At 41.8% G+C, this 18453-nt stretch overlaps 1 protein-coding gene across 1 annotated transcript; it reads right to left on the bottom strand.

Moving 5' to 3' along the window:
• Positions 1 to 1736: 1736 nt before the first annotated feature.
• Positions 1737 to 16276, bottom strand: arsj (arylsulfatase family, member J). Its single transcript, XM_073474650.1, has 2 exons — positions 15966 to 16276; positions 1737 to 3135 (listed from the first exon to the last, which is right to left on the bottom strand). Exons 1-2 carry the CDS (start codon positions 16274 to 16276, stop codon positions 1737 to 1739), a joined length of 1710 nt encoding a protein of 569 aa, XP_073330751.1.
• Between the last annotated feature and the right edge of the window lie 2177 nt (positions 16277 to 18453).

Below are 18453 nucleotides of genomic sequence, written 5' to 3'. Positions count from 1 at the left end.
CTTTGCCCTACCCCTCAACCCAAACAAGAATCAGGACACCCTACCACCAGACACGAATGCACAAAAGGCAGGGATAGGTGGTAGGGGCTAGGAGTGTTTTGGGATTGGGCCTATTTTTGGAAGTCATTTAGTGTCATTAAAATAGGTAATTGGCCTGTAAAGTACATCAAACCATCTACAAGCAATCGAGCGAACAGCTCAGGTCAGTCATCTACATTTTGAGCTTGGAAGTTTGGGGACTGTTTACATTGGTGCCAAGCAACAGATGCATATGAAAAATATAGTTTTACAGATTGTAAGTTATGTTCCCTTCATGTGAATAGTTCCATTTCTTCTTTTTCCTTGTTCAAAACATCTTGTACTGTACACACCCGAGACAGACAAATTAGGTCTTTATCACCAGTCAGATCACATTTTCCTTTATTTGCCATGAACAAATGTACTTAGTGGCCTCGTGTCAGCTTCTAACTGTGAAGAGATGTTAGATTTTTCCAGTTATGAGAGTACTTATTGTCATCAGAATAAATTAAATGTGGCTGTAATAAAATTCAAGCCAGGCGGAGGTTGAAAGATCTGCAGAGACAAAGAGCTTTGTGTCTGTGGCTTTTATTTTGTTCACTTGTCTTACATTCAGCTTGGCCTGGTGCCAGACCAGACATCATCTAAAAGGGGAAACAAAATCTATTATTCTAAAGTTCAGACAGACAGCTTATAAAACGTAAGTACATCAAGTCACACGTCATATAAATCCTACATGTTACCACGATACGGTATCGCTGCAATCAACAACATAATAGAACTATGTCTTACTTTATTTCTCTGTCACCAAAATTTATGGCAACTGTCTAAGAAGATTTATATTCTACTCTAAGTGAAACATAAATCTACAGAAAAATCAAAAGGTGATCAAGCAACAGTTCAAGCATGCAACACAATCCTAACATTGACATGAGGTCTCAGTTGTGTCTGGGCATGACAGTAGTGTTTGAACAAGTGGATCTTTTTGTAATTCTCTTGAGGCATTTCAAAAGGTCCATCCACATTTTCATACAGTATATCCTGGAGTCAAGTTAAAAGAGTTAGAATGTCTGTAGAGAACAATCCTGAAACAGGAAGTGTCAATCCCTGAGAAAAGGGAACAATCTGATACCATCTTTTTGGTGTTGTTCCGTGAACATCGTAAATTATGTTGCTCTCGGACCATCATTGCAACTGACCAACCATAGTTTTGTACTGTCCTATCTTGGCAACTTGGGATAGAGACCATAAAAATACGATCATGGAATAAGTAATCCTTTCCAACACATATTTAACCATGTTGAAAGGGTGTATTTTAACCCAAACCATGTTTTCCAAGTATTTCTGTTTCCTAAACCTAACCAATCAGTTTTCATGCCTAAACCAAACCACACAGAAAACTAAAAAAAGGAAAATAATGAGTGAACTTACTGTAAAAATAATAAGTAAACAGTATAACAATATGTTCCCACACACATGAGGCCCAGTGTCTTGGGCGAGAACTCTACTTTGCATTCACCCACAACAGGTTTCTCCAAAGGCTGTTCCAGGAACAACACCAACATGAGACGCAAAGCTATGACATCACAACATTGGATTGGTCAGTTGCAATGATGGTCCTGGAACAGCATGAGTTATGATGTTCTAGGAACAACAACACATGGTAATATCAGATGAACCAAGAAAAGGCAACCAAAGTTTTTCACAAATGGTGTAGTTTACACGTCTACCTTCCTTTTCAACTTTCTGTTCTTTGATTTCTTTTTCCATCGTCTTTTTCCAAGATGGTTGGTGACCAAGTTATTGTATCTCTCATTCATCTGTTGCTCCTCTCGCTCGTCTTTGTACCAGGGTCCCCACACGCCCCCATTGTACTGAGGGTTGGAGCGCAGGTCTTTAGCCGGGTATCTTACCGGCACTGCAGTCTTATTATACTGTGCTAGCCGCATTAGCATCTTCTTCACTATATGAGGGTAGCGCTGAGACAAGTCCACTCTCTCATAAGGATCCGCTGTGATGTTGAACAGCCAGATGGACTTACCCCGGTCCCAACGGACACGCTCATTATGCCAGCGATTGATAACCTGCTGGTTTGAAAAGGTCTGTGGGGGAACCCAGTCGCTGTAGCCGGGGACACCCGTCAGCAGCTTCCAGTGGCCCACCCGGAGCGCAGCCTGGATGGCTGTGTTCCATAAGCCGTACCCAGCCTTCCACGAACCATTCTTGGCTCTGATGTAGATTGGGTCAATGTTATGAAGAATGTCCTGGCGAGGTGATGGGCGGCCTTCACTGATAGCCTCCCAGACATCGTATCCATCCAGGTTTAGATCTTCGTCTAAAGTCCCTTCACCCAGGGTCACCAGTGTAGGGAACCAGTCAGTGATGTGGACCAAAGATCGACATTTTGTCCCTTTGTTTACCAACAAGGGACTGTGAACAAAGCCCACCGCCCTAATCCCACCTTCCCAGTAGGTGGCTTTACTTCCCCTCAAGGGCCAGTTGCTTCCACCTGCTAATGGCTGGCCACCGTTGTCTGAGGAGTACACTATAACTGTGTTGTCATAATAACCGTGGCGTTTTAGCGCTAACGTGAGGTTGTGGATAGCTTCATCCAGACAGGACACCATGGCTGCATATTTACGACGATGCACATTTGGAATGGCCTTGTAGCGCTCAAGATAGCGAGCAGGAACCTGTAACGGGGAATGAACTGCCTGGTAAGCTAAGTAGAGAAACAAAGGTTGTCTGCGAGGGTTGTGATTGGCTAAGATGTTGATAGCCTTTCTAGTAAACATTACGGTTGAGTACATGCCACGGTCCTGTTCCCAAGCTGCTTCTTCCCCTTCATACAAGTCATAGCCACACATACCAGGGCCTTCACATTTATAGTGACTGTAGTAGTCCCCACTTCCTAGCAGGGAGCCGAAGAAAGTGTCAAAGCCACGCTGGGTGGGCAGGCAGCCCCGCTTGTAGAAGCCGAGATGCCACTTGCCCACCATGTGGGTGGAGTACCCCGCTTGTTTGAGCTTCAGGGGCAGGGTGACGTTTTCCAGGGGCAGGCAGTTGGGCTGGGTAGCTCGGATGATAGAGTGCTGAAGGCCTGTGTGGATCTGATACCTACAAAATAAAAACAGATATCACCCCGTCAGAAATAAGAACATATTTAAAGAAATTCGCATCGGAACAAAATGTAGACGTGGATGAAAATTGTATGTTTGAAACTAGGAATGTCACATGCTCAATCTAGGTGTTTTGTTCACTGCTTGGGGGTTACTGTGATCACTGTGTAGTCCGGTTATTGGTAGTTTGCTTTGCTACATGGCTAAATTACTCGAATAATGCTTCACACAGAGTCAGGGTCTTTGCATGCAACTAACCATCCTCTCTAACCTGGCATCACACACACACACACACACACACACACACACACACACACACACACAGTTGTATATAGTACATGTTAGTTAGATTGTGTGTTTTCCTTATTTGTGTTAAAAATAAAGACTTTTGAACCTTCATGCTGTCTATTTAATATTGTACAAGAATGAATGTTGCCAACCTCTACTCTGTCAAGAACTCAAAATCCTTGTTGTAGTAATTAAGTTAATTATTAATCAGAGTTACAAACTGAAAATTTAGTACCTTTCTTTGAGACTGAATTATTGAATTGGCTATAGTTTCCCTTCTTCAAAGGTGGTGCTCCCGAGGCCATCTAATGTAAATTATATCTTAGTATTTATCATAATTAATAATCATCCCTGATAATCATTAATTATTAAAGATAGCCAAACTTAACTCATATTCCCTATTAATGTTTCATGAAAGCACAACAGCCTTTACTTTCCTTTCTTCTTTAAAATGACATTTACCACATGGCTATGTTTCCAAAACTATTAAGCCTTCCTCTATATTCTTTACTAAACTGTCAAGAGTTGTCACTTTGAGGATAGAATAATAAACCCTGCTGTGTGAGTTCGTTTATATAATGTTCACATGCTATATTATGACATTTCAAAAAAAATATCTCAACACTGAAAATGATGCCAATATAAAAATCTGGAGATCAGGTGTTCCCTTCACAAAGGATTCCTCTCACAGACCACCTGAAGGCAATAGGTTGTTAACTTACAGAGATAATGATCGTACTGAAAATTGAACACTGATATATTATTCAACACATCTTAATAACAGCAGACCCAGTCCAAGGGAAACATTTTTGACTGAAGAGTGCTCATAGACTAACAGGGTAATGTTCAACTGACGTCTAACACTGCAGTGAGAGGAGGTGGATGGGTAAGACCTGTCACTCAAGAGCAGACAGGAAACAATGCCATTTTTTACTTTTGGCCGCACCGAGTCCAACAAAGAACAATTTGCTTTTCCATCACCAGTTTTACTGCGCCAAGTTGAGCCACGCCGGAGTAGCTTTGGTAAGAGGGTGAGTAGTTGATAGCTCAATTAAAATGTTTGGGTGAACTGTTCCTTTCAACAAGATGTGCATATTTTCAATTCCCCGCACAAAAACAGATATTATGGCAATGTTTACAACACACACAGACTTTAGAGTAGCTTGCATATGGTTTTGTGCAAGCTACTGTGATTTGGTGAAAATGGAATTGAAACATGAAACAAGAGGTTAAATCTAACTTGTTTAGAATGTTAGCTAGTCTTACTGTGATTCATTTATAGCCATGCTAGCAGTGTCGCTCTATGGATGGCAATGTCAGTCCAACCACTGGATCGGATTTACATGAAATCTTTGACAGATTTTAATGGTGCACAGAGGACTTACTTCAGTGATTCATTGGCTTTTCAGTTAAATATCTCAACTATAGGATGGATTTTCTTGAAATTTGAAAAATGCATTTATATTTACCGAAGGACAAATTGTTATTACTGTGATGTTCCCCTGATCACCATCAACTGGTGAAAAATTGTCCATTGTGATGCTTAATGACCAAACACCTGCAAATAACATTCTCTTCAACCAGCTCTACTTTGATTTTAGTACTAATTAGTAAATGTTAGCGTGCTATAATGCTAAACTAAGTGTGTGAACACAATAAAGTTTATACATGCTAGACACTAACTAATACCAAGTTTTGTGCATGAGGCTATGGGTGTTATAAACTTAATGGCTGAAGGTACCCATGGCAGGCTGTTTCTAAATTTAGCAAAGTAAATTAATAAACAATGTATTGACTGAGATGTACAGATGTTAGCTGTAGCTAGGTAGCTACATACGCATGTACTGTGTATTTGTGGAGTGCGTCTGTGTATGTGGTTTTGTCACAACTGAGCCTTTACCACCACCATTAACCAATTTCCTGGGGGAAACCCTGACCACTGACCCCTCTCATCACCAGTGTGTTTCAAATTCCAGCTGCAAATGGCAGAGAAATTCCTGTACAAACCTGGTCACAAAGCTGTTTGCGCTCTGGGGAATTATACTGTCTGTCCTGCACTGTGCTTTGCTAAAACAAAACGCCATCTGGGTTTGATGCCTCCAAACCCTTTGGAAAATGAGTTAGGAAATAACTCTTAGAAATGTTTACAACTTGGCAACAATGATTCCCACGGATTTCAAAGTCAGTTCCCAGGACCTTTAAAATGTATAACTCTTCAGGATAATAATACTGCAAAATTCCAAATATGATACCTCTATTCATGGCTAGTCTTTGAGGTCATGTCAGTGAATTCAAAATGAGACCACATCAGCCCTGAGCCAAGAGAGTGTCTTGGTTTCATATGGCGATGAGAAGAATTTCACTTGGTGGTCTAGGCAGGGGGAGCTCTGAAACCCAACTACAATCATGCACACTCAGGGGATAGATGAGGCTTTGTTGGTCTGTCGTTAGGCGATGAGATTCGAGTGCAATGAACTAAGAAAGGGATGGGAATGAGGGAGAGAAGTAAAGGCAAAATGTGTTTGTGGCTAACACACCATCAACAACAAGAACAAAGCCGAGCATGAGAATGTGTTTCTTTAGAAAAAAAAGAGACGTTTACTAAAAAAATCCACATAATATATAATTAACTTGATGAAAAGTGAGTACTTGTAAAACCTTGTTTTCCGTAATCTTTCCATAAAAATGGTGAATTTGGCCTTGTAACTAGCCAAAACATGTCCATATAAAGAGTTCTGGACATAATACGCTCCATTATCTTCAATCTCCATTTGTATTCTCTCCATTTATACAAGGATAATTTTCCACTTCTGCCATAAACCTTTTTATTTGTCAGGCACTTCTGCATCGATGCCAAGAAAGCAATAGAACTAAAGAGAAAAAAGCCTTTTAGAACCTGAAGTGAAAATAATGCATGATGCAACCCGAAAGAAAGAACACAGATGGAAATTGCATGCATGCGCAGATTTAATAAGACATGTATGCATGTGTGCATGTGCTCAAGATTCCACCCCTTTAGAGCCCCAGCCCCTGCTTTCCAAACTCCTGCAGGTTTGGTGGTGCTCACATACCATAAGGTTACAGCCGTGTAATGAGAATGTCATGCAAAGTGTAGCCTGTGATCCCTCCACAAATCAGTCAAACCAGCCTCAGGTCCTGACGGAGAACGGTACAAGGTGGAGTGCAAAGACTTTTAAATTATCCCTGCGTTGTTTCTCCTTGACATACGAGGGGGTTCACAGGGGAATGAGGTCTTGACTTTGCAGGTTTTGGAGAACCTGAAGGACAGTTCTAGGTCTTTAGTATTTATGAGGCCTTAAAATAATGACTGTGGTTACTACTACACTCTGGAGACCCACCTTCCCTCCCTGAAGTCCCTCCATATGTCCAGTGTGACAGATTTACAGGTTTCTTTAAAACCAAGCAGGGCATGAGTAGGCAGCCACAACACAGGGGCCAAAGCTCTGGGATCAGGCTTCTCTGCATCCTTTATCCAGAATGCATTCAAGCCACGTACAAGCAAGGAAATACAGCAGACAGGGGTTTAATACCCTACCTTATCAGGCCAAAGGGTTGGTGCATTCCTTGAGCAAAAAGCAAGAGTTATGGTCTTAAATGCCGCTGTAATCACGCTATCTTTCTCGTTTATTTACACAACCGCTGAGCCACAAGGCCAACAAATTACACACGTCATTAAATTCAAATCACCATACACCGACAATCGCTCAAGTCCCACAAGACAAGTGCATTGGCCATTACTCCAGCCACTGAGGTTATGGAGGTTCCCGACCAGACCTGATACCCAGGCTGGGGCCTTCTCTTGTACTCTCTCTGCTCCACGTCCTCCACACATATGGTTTGAATAAGCAGCATCGACTCAGCGCTCTGCATTTAATCAAAGTCAGCCCCGGAGTAGTTCGTCTTACTTAGCTCTTCCTTTCGGCAGGCTCTTCATTTACTTTCTGCTATCTCTGAGTATCTCCCTTTCCTTCTGTTCCCTCCTTGACCTCAAGGTCTCTTACAGACTCATTAAAGTAATGAAGGTTCTTTCTTTTCAACACTTCTGTTTCGACAAATCCAAACTGTTCTAGGACAAACCAATGTGGGGTGAATAAGGGAAGTGAAAGAGTGACAGATCACTAAAACAACAAGAAGAGGGTGACTGAGAGGCTAAGACATGTTTGAGATAGGTGTGGACAGATGGGGAGTGTGTGAATAAGTAGGAGATGGAGTTGAAGAGAACTGTGAAAAGAGCAGCTTTGAGCAGACAAACGACCCCACACTCCTTTAGGTTTAGTCATGATTCAAATCCAGTGGGCTATACTATAAGAGCACAATGTTCAAGGGTGACGGAGGAGCTTTTTGGAATAAAGCCGATATCCTTGCTTGAGGTCTGCTCCTCACTGACCCAGGACCCCAGAATGTCATCTTTTGTTTGTTGATGGATGGTAACTCATCCAGCAATGTAGGAGAATGAGGATGGAATCTAATTTAGTTTTTAATCAGCAGCGGCTTAAAACCCTGTGGCCAATGGAAAGGTGGCCTGGGGTTACCATGAAGACAAGTCCATCTGTAGGGGATAGATACCCTTGTCTAAAATGCAAAATGGAAACATTAAAAACACTACTATAAACAGAGCAGCACCTCCGATATCATGCAGTGTAGCCAATATTTCAAGCAAGACGACCACTGGGCACGGTGAAAATATTTGAACAATGGCAGACATCTGAAAGTTGGCGATTGCAATAAGAAAAAGTTTCATGTGCTAACCAACAGAAAGCACATAACTAATATGTTCTAGCTCATAAAGAGCCCGTGATAATGGAGCGTGCCACGAATGCTGACAGCCAATCACTTAACAGACAAATTCCAAGTGTGCTCCCTCACTGGCCCATTTAAACAGCCTATCAAATCCCTAGGTGCTACGAGTGACACGCAAACAGTCAACAACAAAATAATTTAATAGGTATGTAGTTGGTTTGCACCCTCGCCATATGATTGGGAACCACGCAAGATAACTTAATGGGCCACTGTCAAAAATAGGGCTGTACCCGACTCAAGATTTTATCAGTCGAATCAGATTTTGCTGTTCAAAAAAAGATGAAACTATTCCTCGTCTTTTTTTCAGTTAAGTGCCACACTAAACTTCTTTATTAGCCTACATCAGCATTAGTATGTTTTACCTGCAGCCTCAGTGTTTTAATGCCTTTCTTCATCATCTGTGATGAGATTACGTCATCTGAGATCACCACACAGTCAGAGAAAGTAAAACTGTGTGTCTTGCTCATAGTTCAGTTATGACATCGCAGTGCACCATAGAGCGTCTCTCCTGTCAGGCTCCTGATAGCACTGTCGGAGCTACACATTAGGATTTGGTGCCCCTAATTTTCAGCCTCTCTCATCATCTTATTACCATCATAGGTTGTTAGTTGGATTTTTTTCAACTGATGCAGCAGCCAGTGTACTCTGACAGACAAAAATCAGTCTCCGACCGACTGGCTCGTCAACTTTCAGGGGGCAGGCCTAGATGTAGCAGTGTTTTGTTTTCAGAATTGGGATTTGATTTGTTTTTTATTTGTTTAATTTTCAGATACATTTCCAACATATATGAATATAACCATCATCATAACCATATAAACACCAAATTTGTCGAAAATCACACATTTTATTTGGGACCCACTCAAATGACCATCTGTGGGTCCCGGGGACTCACTATATCGAAAACTTATGAACTTACTCACTGGAAATATTCACCGTGTCCTGTACACATTCCTCAAACATTTTTCAATTTTGAGGGGCCTTGCAGAGGAGCAAGCTCTGCCCTTGCCTTTGGCAATCCACCTTTCATGATCAGTAAAGATCAGTGGAAGCCTGATGGGGCTACAGAGCAGAACTCTGAACTTGAAGGACAGCGGTGACTTTAAGCCTCTAATCTCATTAGTGCAGCTTCAAAAAAACCAGACAGGTTGACATTTTTCTGATGCTGTGTGTTTCCCAGGGGGCGAACAGCATGGAAATCTTTTCTCAAGCTCCTGTTACTGGAAGGTTAAAGTGCTTTGCTACGGTTCCAGTAGCAGCTGCACACAACTGCTTCTATAAATGTGCCAAGTCTGCTTTATCTTCACTCGCTGAGATTTGGTAACCTCATCAATTCATGAGAGGTCATTTCTTAACAAGTCCTCAAAAACTAAAGGAAGTCAAGCCATTTTTAACACTGAGCAGTATTTTCCCATGTGGTTTACTTCAGACCAAATTGGACTCAACCTACTATGGTCTACTTACTGTACAGGTCATTCCTGCTGCTGCATCTTAGGGTGTCACAGCTAGTGAACAGAAATCAACAGCCACAACATTTCAAACATTCAACTGACATGTCAGTGACAAGAAGTAGGCCCGGGTGACAAAATGATCGCAGTATGTATCAGAAATAGACACTTCATTGATTAGCTACATAACAAAGATATCATCTGTTATCTCAATTAAACATGTTCCTGCATTAGAGCATTTACTCCTGCCAATACAGCGTTGCTTTGGTGATATGCAGGTCAAAACAACTTGACAAGAACCAGCCTGAGTTAGGATGAAAAGCTTTTAGACAAGATAAGATTTTATCAGGGAATTCAGCACGACTATTAAAGCTACATATAGTCTATCACAGGCTATAGACCTAATTATTTTCGTATTTCACCTAGGTGATTCCCCAAGAGCCAAACATTTTTGTTATTGGCCTTTAGAAACTGTGCTGTGTTTTAATGATAAAAAGTATCATTATCTGTGATATTGGCCTTGCATTACTTGGTATCTGATTGAAACCAAATTTTGTGGTGTCGCCCACCCCTAACTTATGGCATACAAGACCTAGTATAATTATCTGTCTGTGATAGACTGGTGACATGCTACACAACTTTCTGTCTTGTAATCTAGAGTCTTGCAGCCTTTATGCTTTGCACACTACATGACTGACATAAAGCAGGAATAATGCAGTCCAGGCAGTCAAAGTAGTTTACGCGCTGATTTGCAGATTCTCCTTGAACAATTCACGTATAGCGATCATTGCACATGGCAGCATGCACTGATTCTTCTCTGAACTGGGGCTTTTTGTCATCAGTTTCCAAAAACCCTTCTGCAACTAGAAAATCAGGGCCAGAATGTGAAATTAGCTTGACAAGGAACGTCAGTTTTCCCATGTTTCCCTATATGGAAACTTTTCACTCCACTCTGCAGGTGATCTGTCACAGCTGAAGTGGAAGAGTTTGTGCAAAAAAAAGGAATCTGTCTTTCAAGGATTTTGAGCAAGAAAAAGAGAATGAGGACAGCATTATCCCAAATAACTGGAGTGATAATGTGTTATTGTCTTATTCTGACCCTGCATTGACCTTGAGTATTTTCAGCCATTTAATTTGGGGAAGCAAATAACAAAATGAAGTCATAATAGAATCTGATTATATTCAGTGAGCATGCAGCTGGGTTCACCTACAGGGGGTTTCCATGGTAATCAGTTTAAACAGCCTGTCCAGTCCTTCACTCGGTCTCATATTTGCCTCCACAAGTCTGCGTAAGTGTGCTAGAATGATACAGTTACTTTGTTCTCAGAGCTCATCCAGCTCACACAGATACAGTCTTGGTAAAGAACATGTATATCATGGCAGTCTTGAGTTCCAATGATTTCTACAACTCTTGTTTCTGTGATGGAATGAGTGGAACACATACTACTTTGTCACTAAAAACGTGCATGAAGTTTGGTTCAATAATACATTTATTATAGGTCAAATGTGACCAAATCTGCTGGGTCAAAAATATACATATAGTAATTCTAATATTTGGTTAAATGTCTCTTGGTCATTTTCAACTCAGGTTCTATCAACAAGCTTCTGGTCGTCCTCTGGAATTTTTAACAACTCCTCTTGACAGAATCAGTGAAGTTCAACTAAATTTGTTGGCCTCCAAACATAGTGCTGCTCACTGTGGTCAAACAACTCAACTTTTGTTTCATGTGACCACAGAGTTTCCCTTCAGAAGGTTTTTTTTGTCCATGTGATCAGCAGCAAACTTCAGTCGAGCGTTAAAGTGCCGCGTCTGAAGCACGAGCTTCTTTCTTGCACAGCAGCCTCTCAGTCCATGTTCATGTAAAACATATTTGACTGTGGACACTGACACCTGTCTTCCAGCTACTTTAATTCATCACAGACTTGCTTTCTGGTTGACTCTTGACCATCCTGACCAGTTTTCTCTCAGCAGCAGGTGATAGTTTGTGTTTTCTTCACACAACTGTGCCATGCACTTTATACTTACAAACAGTTGTTTGTACAGTTGATCTTGGGACCTGTAACTGCTCTGAAATGGCTCCAAGTGACTTTCCTGACTTGTTCAAATCAATAATGCGCTCTTTCAGATCAATGCTGAGCTCCTCAGACTTTCCCATTGTTTGTGGCTGAGTCTAATGGGTGTATCAAACAAGTCCTCCTAAAATGGGCCCAGAAAAGTCAGCAGCTGTTATCAATCAGAATCACTCAGAAGTAGTAGTGTGTGTTCCACTCATTCATCACAGAAAAATAAGAATTGTAGAAATCACTGGAACTCAAGACTGCCATGATACATGTTCTTTAGAAGTGTATGTAAAATTTTGACCACAACTGTAGCTGTTTTCATGTTAACACCTCAATGCATAGTGTTCAATCACTCAAACTAAACCACACATAGACATGACTGGAACAAAACTGGACGCCTGCCAGAAAACAGTGCTACCCAGCAGGTCTCCACCTTTGTAACTGAGGAGTGGAACAGATGCAGGAGGTGGTGGAGGAGACGTCCTGCAGAGCAGCATGTGCAAAGAGGAAAACTGCTGATGTGAGACGTACAGTCAGCAAACTACAAAGCCAGACCACAATTCACCCCCCCCATGATCCCCTTACCTGCTTCACCTTCATCTCTTTACAGCTTTAAGTTGCACCCAAAATAAAAGAAAGAGAAAAAATTCAACTCAAGGCCCAATTACCATCTTTATTGAACTTTGACACATAATTCAGTTCCTATAACATGGTGGCTGAGAACAAGGAGTTTTCTGGCCCACTACTGAAGTAGTTTTTAGCACTTACAGCTCTCATTGTACCCATGTTTGAACAGACAATTTTCCCTGGATCACTGCGATACTGAAGAAAACCTAAAAACATGACAACTGTCAGGCAAGTTCTGGAGTTACAAGGAGCGTCTTAATGACCTCTTAATTCGTGATGGACGGAGACAATGACAAGGAAGTGTGAGTCCCACTAACTCTAAAACTTCAGCATGTCTCACGACTGTGTGTTCAAATTTAAGCGAGTTAAGACTCAGTGAAGGAGAGTGATGTCTGCAACACAACGCAAAAGTAGTTTGCAATGATTAATTGCTTGAAAGTAAAATTAGCTTTAAGTATTTTGATAAGCAATAAATCATTTTGGTCATTTTGTGAGCCAAAATGTCAAACATTTGCTGATTCCAGCTTCCTAAATGTGAGTATTTGCCACTTTTCTTTGCCTTTAATGACAGTAAATGAATGAGTCTTTGGGTTTTGGGCTCTTGGTTACACGAAAGAAGCAACTTAAAGACATCACTTCGAGCTCTGAAAAATTGTGATGAGCATTTTCAATTTTTTTTTGACACTTTAAATGATTAATCATGAAAGTAATTGGCAGTTTTTGAGACAAAGAATTCTCACCATAAGGTCCATTTGGTAGCTGTTCTGGAGCTTTGGATCATATCACATCGTCTTTATCAGCAGATGTAAACTGCTCAGTTGTTAATGGAATAGTAGATGTTCAAATTTCCATTCTTTCATTGTTGATTAATTGTTGGTTATTTTCTCAATTGAATCGTTTAGTTTTTTGGTTTATAAAATGCCAGAAAATGACATGGATGACTGAGAACCTTTATCACCAAAGATCCAAGAAGACGTCCTCAAATGTCCTGTTTTGTCCATAACCCAAAGATATTCAGTTTACTGTCACAGAGGAGGGAAAAAGCATTACATTTCTCATTTTTTGACGACTAATTGATCAGTTGATTAATAGCTGCAGCTCTACTGACAGCACTGTACTCCCCAAAGTGCTTGGAGCTAAATGAGCAATCAGCATGAGCCATAAGATGACCAGACAGGTAGTTAACAATCAAACAGTTTAGCTGTCTAAACCACTTTATTTGGGGATTAATTTGCAAGTGGGCACGCCCGATAATGCCTCGTTGCACAGAGAAACTGTGTGAGCATAACTAAGTACAGTAGGTTTAGGGAGGTAACTGTGCTGTCTGAGTCATTGTACAACAAATAATACTCCTTTTTTTAGCCATTTCGCCTCATTCAAACACCTCAGTAATTATTTTTCCCGGGGGGTGTTTAATACTAGAGGAACCCTGCCTCACCTGAAATTAAGAGTGACTATATTTTTATGAAATATGACATGGGGGTTATCGAGCTTTAGGGAAACCTAGCAGTGATGCTACATCACAGAGCACAGGCCACATATTTAATGACTGCAGCTTGGATTCTGCTTGTCTGGGCTGTGCGTGAGCCAGTTTACCACTGCTGCAGATGTGTATTTTGGCCTTATATCCTGTGACTTTAACATATGTGCGTGGTTGCCTTTAGAGAAATGATGCACCTTGTGTTTTTCCCAGTCTTACTTACCCATGTTAGCAAGACATCATGTTTACAGCACTGTGCAAATCATTATTTTTAAAATGTATATGGCGTGTATATAGAGGAGTTTAGACGTGGACAAAGACTTTTCATAGAACTGTACATCTGCATATCAATTACATCTGTTTTACGAACTTGTAGGCTATGTTGCTTGCTAATTTAGCCAAACACTTAGCTGTGTGTATGTGTGTGCGGTAACACAAGTGTTTCTATGTCTCTAGCATCACTGCTGGAGATGCGTGCCCCAGAGCGGCTCACTGACTGAACCGTTTGTCTGTTGCCAGAGTAAACCAACTTGACCGGGAATCCTGGCCTGTGGTGTCAAATGCAAGATGACACCTGTCACAATTGCATAGTTTGTCTTTCATACGTGTGTATAATGTATACATTTGTTTTTGTTCCTGTTTCTAAGGTGCAGACACAGTGGTGTACACACAGTGTGTAGTTCAGATTTGGGAGTTGTGCAAACATCAGCTCCTCTGCAAACCTCTGCGGAGAGGCATAATTCCAGTTTGAGATATCATCTATAGCTACAATAATAACAGGATGGCATGTGTCTGATTGCAAATTCATTTATAACAAAGTGTTTGCTTTGCAGTAATTAATCAGAGCAGCACATTGAAATGTCTAGATAAAGGAAACCTCACACTTGGCAAAGTTGGTGATAGTATAGACAAGTGGAGACAGCAGCAGTTACCACCTCCACTAACCACTCTCCTGCTTTGTTATCATAGCCACCAGAATTGATAGTCTGCTCTTTAAACATAAATTCATGTTGTCATGTATCATAATTTCCCTTTAACAGTGTCTCTGAAATGGAACATAGCAGGTGGGCTACTGTGTGACTGTGAACCTTTTGACTGCAGGAAGACATGGACAGACATACTGGAGACATGGGGTTGTTAAAAATGTCAGGAAACATCCATCCATCCATCATCCATCCATCCATCCATCATCCATCCATCCATCCATCCATCATCCATTATCCATCCATCCATCCATCATCCATCCATCCATCCATCCATCCACCCATCCATCCATCTATCCATCATCCATCCATCATCCATTATCCATCCATCCATCCATCATCCATCCATCATCCATTATCCATCCATCCATCCATCCATCCATTATCCATCCATCTGTCCATCATCCATCCATCCATCCATCCATCATCCATCCATCCATCATCCATCATCCATTATCCATCCATCCATCCATCCATCTATCCATCATCCATCCATCTGTCCATCATCCATCCATCCATCCATCATCCATCCATCCATCATCCATCCATCATCCATCCATCCATCATCCATCCATCATCCATCCATCTATCCATCATCCATCCATCTGTCCATCATCCATCCATCCATCCATCCATCATCCATCCATCCAGTCCATATCCGTACCTGCCAATCCTCCCTTGTTTGCTGATTTGCCAGCTCACATTATGCAAGATGTTACTGAACTGTATCATTACTGATCATCAAATATCTGATTTGTTTGACTACATAAAACCTGGAGGTGGCATGCATCTTCTGCACTGTGTTCATTTCAGATTGTTATAAAAGTAAAACCTTTAAAAGAAGAATGTAGATGAAGCTGAACTTTCATGATGTTTAAATCCTGATCTGCACCATCAGCTGACAGACCTGATCACACCATGTGGCAGCGGTCTAATCCCACAATAAATAACATATCAGGAACTGATCAGCTGATCCTGGCTGGGACTTTGGGATTTGTACATCCACGTTGGATGACAGGGTTTTGATGCATGGCAGACTGGCTGAACTATCTTTTCTAAGAAGTTTTATCCAGTGAGCTTCATACGTTTAAGTAGCAGAGTAGTGGACCATGGCGCACCGTACCTGCCGGTCATGAGCTGGCTCCTGGACGGGCTGCACAGCGGCTGCACGTAGTAATTCTCCAGCTTGACTCCCTGAGCTGCCAGCCGGTCCAGGGTCGGGGTCTTGATCTCGGAGCCGTGGTACCCGACATCGCGGAAGCCCTGGTCGTCCACCAGGATGAAGACGATGTGGGGCTGAGAACTCGGCTTGTCGAACTCATTCCCCCGGTTGCGCGGCCGGGCGTTCCAGTTTTCCCACGACAACTGAACGCTCCACGTCTGAGAGATGATGAAGCTGAGGAATAAAGTGACCGGAACCAGCAGGATGAACATGTTTTCAGCCGGACCCACACCTCCAGGCGCGGTTAGTGTCGCTCGGTGGGACGGTGTGTGCGGGGGGGAACGCGGTGCACATGTTCAGGGGGGACAGCAGCGGTTGGGGATCGGGTTCTCATAGTGTTCAGTCCGGTTTCTTCCCCCTGAGCGCACGGTCCACTGACAGCTCCGTCGGGTTTTGTCAAGAAATCAGCAGTGTGTCCAGTGAATCCACGTGGGGAAAAAAAGCAACTCATCTAATCTCACACCGCACTGTGCATGAAGGTGAAAACTCTGTGCACATTAACCCGCTCGGAGGCTGCTCTGCGCGCACAGACAGCCTATCATTCCCAAGACTTGTCAAAAGACGCGCGGAAGAAGTTTCAACGCTCCAACGAACCGTGAAGTAACATGTCCACAGATGTCCCCCATCCTGTCGGCCGGCGGCCCCTCCGAGCCAAGAGCTCACTGAGGACTGAGGACGAGCTCTGGAGAGGTTCTGAGGGAGGCACCGTGTCGATGTGTACGTCCTCATCCAGCACTGCGCTCTGACACGGTGCGTTCACGAGCACCTCGAAAAATCCTGACCTCCGCGCTTGTTGTGCAATGTTTGGTTGGTCTTGATCGGCTGCAGCGTTGTGTAAAGTACCCAAAAGTCATGTTTGAGTAAAGGTAAGGGTGCAGTGTTAAAATATAAGCCTCACCCACATGAATCACGAGTACTTGAGGAGCCTGAAAGTCTTAAAGTGTCTGGTTTTAAATGCACTTAAGTGTAAGTCATTTTCTGGCAATACATGCATATTAGTATAAAATGTAGTCTATAGGTAAAAGTGAATATACATGTATGTACATGTAGGAAGCCTATACTGTATGCTCTGGGTCGACCAAGTATCTGCCTGGCTGATTATTGGATCTGATGATCAGCATTTTAATGATTATTAGTATCATCATCAGTTTTAGTTATCAGTTTAAATCTGATTGCAGATAAAATCACTTAAAAACACGTGTGCAAAAAAATACTGTATTATAGTACAAGTACCTTAAAACTAGACTTAAAGGAACAGTTCAGCCAAAAATGAAAATTAGGGCATTATCTACTCACGTCTTTGGGATCTCTCCATCTGGAGCCCAGAGATCCCAAATTGATTTGGGAAAAAATGCCACCATTTTAAAGCCAAAATCTTCAATGTAGCTGCTAAGCTGAAAGCACACCCTGTCTGAAGCAAGGGTGTTATAATTATACTTTTATAGACTTTCCAAATGTTATTGGACCAAATGACTCAAATTATGACAGTGAAACGAGTCATTCAATCTCAGGTCTTCTAGAGACTTGGGTTTTCCATTGGGTGAGTAAATGATGACAACATTTTTCTAAATTAAAAAAATGTATTTGGTTTTGTATTGTGTAATGTATTTAATTGCCACTAGGGCTGTCAAAATAACACGTTAATTTCGATTAATTACAATTAATTAATCGCGCTCTACGACACCCCTCGACCCTCCGTCACTGATCACCTTCTACAGCAGCTTTGTAGACATGATGGAGGCAGATAACTAAATGCTGCTGAGCACACTGAATGTCCCACTCCAGCCAGTGTTTCTAACTGTTAACAGTCTTTCTCAAACTGACAATGGATGCTGGTTAATAGTTGAACATTACACCATCGCTACCACATGCTGTCATTTCAGCATGATTAACATCATTCGCATGGATAGCAATAGCATCAATATTAGCACGGATACAAATAGCATGGATATTAGCAGTGATAGCTGCAAACGTGAGGTCTTTTTTGTAGTAAGGAGCTGCAGAGTTTATTCATGGTCAGGCTGTAACCTGTACTGTACATTTATTGCCACTACACAACCTCCCCACCGACCATCGCTCTCCACTCACTCACTACCAACTGCCCCGTTCTTAAAGGAGCCACGGCTCTCTTACAACACCAGAGGCCAAGCTTGGTGGATGACAGAAGGTCCCAGATTCTACTGTAGTCCATTCCATTTTAGCCACAGCTTACTTTTTGTTTTTAAACTTTACACACAAAATTACGTTATTTGTCAAACATTTTAAAACATTGTCAGGAAAGATCATACAAATATCAAAACACACTGGAGTGGTACTCCAAAAAAAAAAAAAAAACACCTAGATGGAACTGTTGAGAAGAGCACTAGGAATTTTCTAACCATTGGAGTAC

This window comes from Pagrus major, chromosome 10 (genome assembly GCF_040436345.1).
Source record: "Pagrus major chromosome 10, Pma_NU_1.0".
Taxonomy (NCBI): domain Eukaryota; kingdom Metazoa; phylum Chordata; class Actinopteri; order Spariformes; family Sparidae; genus Pagrus; species Pagrus major.
The sequence above is the reverse complement of the archived record's forward strand: the minus strand, read 5'-3'. Positions and strand labels throughout refer to the sequence as shown.

Bases quoted from the DNA above. Each gene is read 5' to 3' on its own strand.
- arsj (XM_073474650.1), bottom strand. From the start codon at position 16,276: ATGTTCATCCTGCTGGTTCCGGTCACTTTATTCCTCAGCTTCATCATC. The intron at 3,136-15,965 runs GTACGGTGCGCC...TTTATTTTGTAG, and splicing joins AGCCAGCTCATGACCGGCAG to GTATCAGATCCACACAGGCC.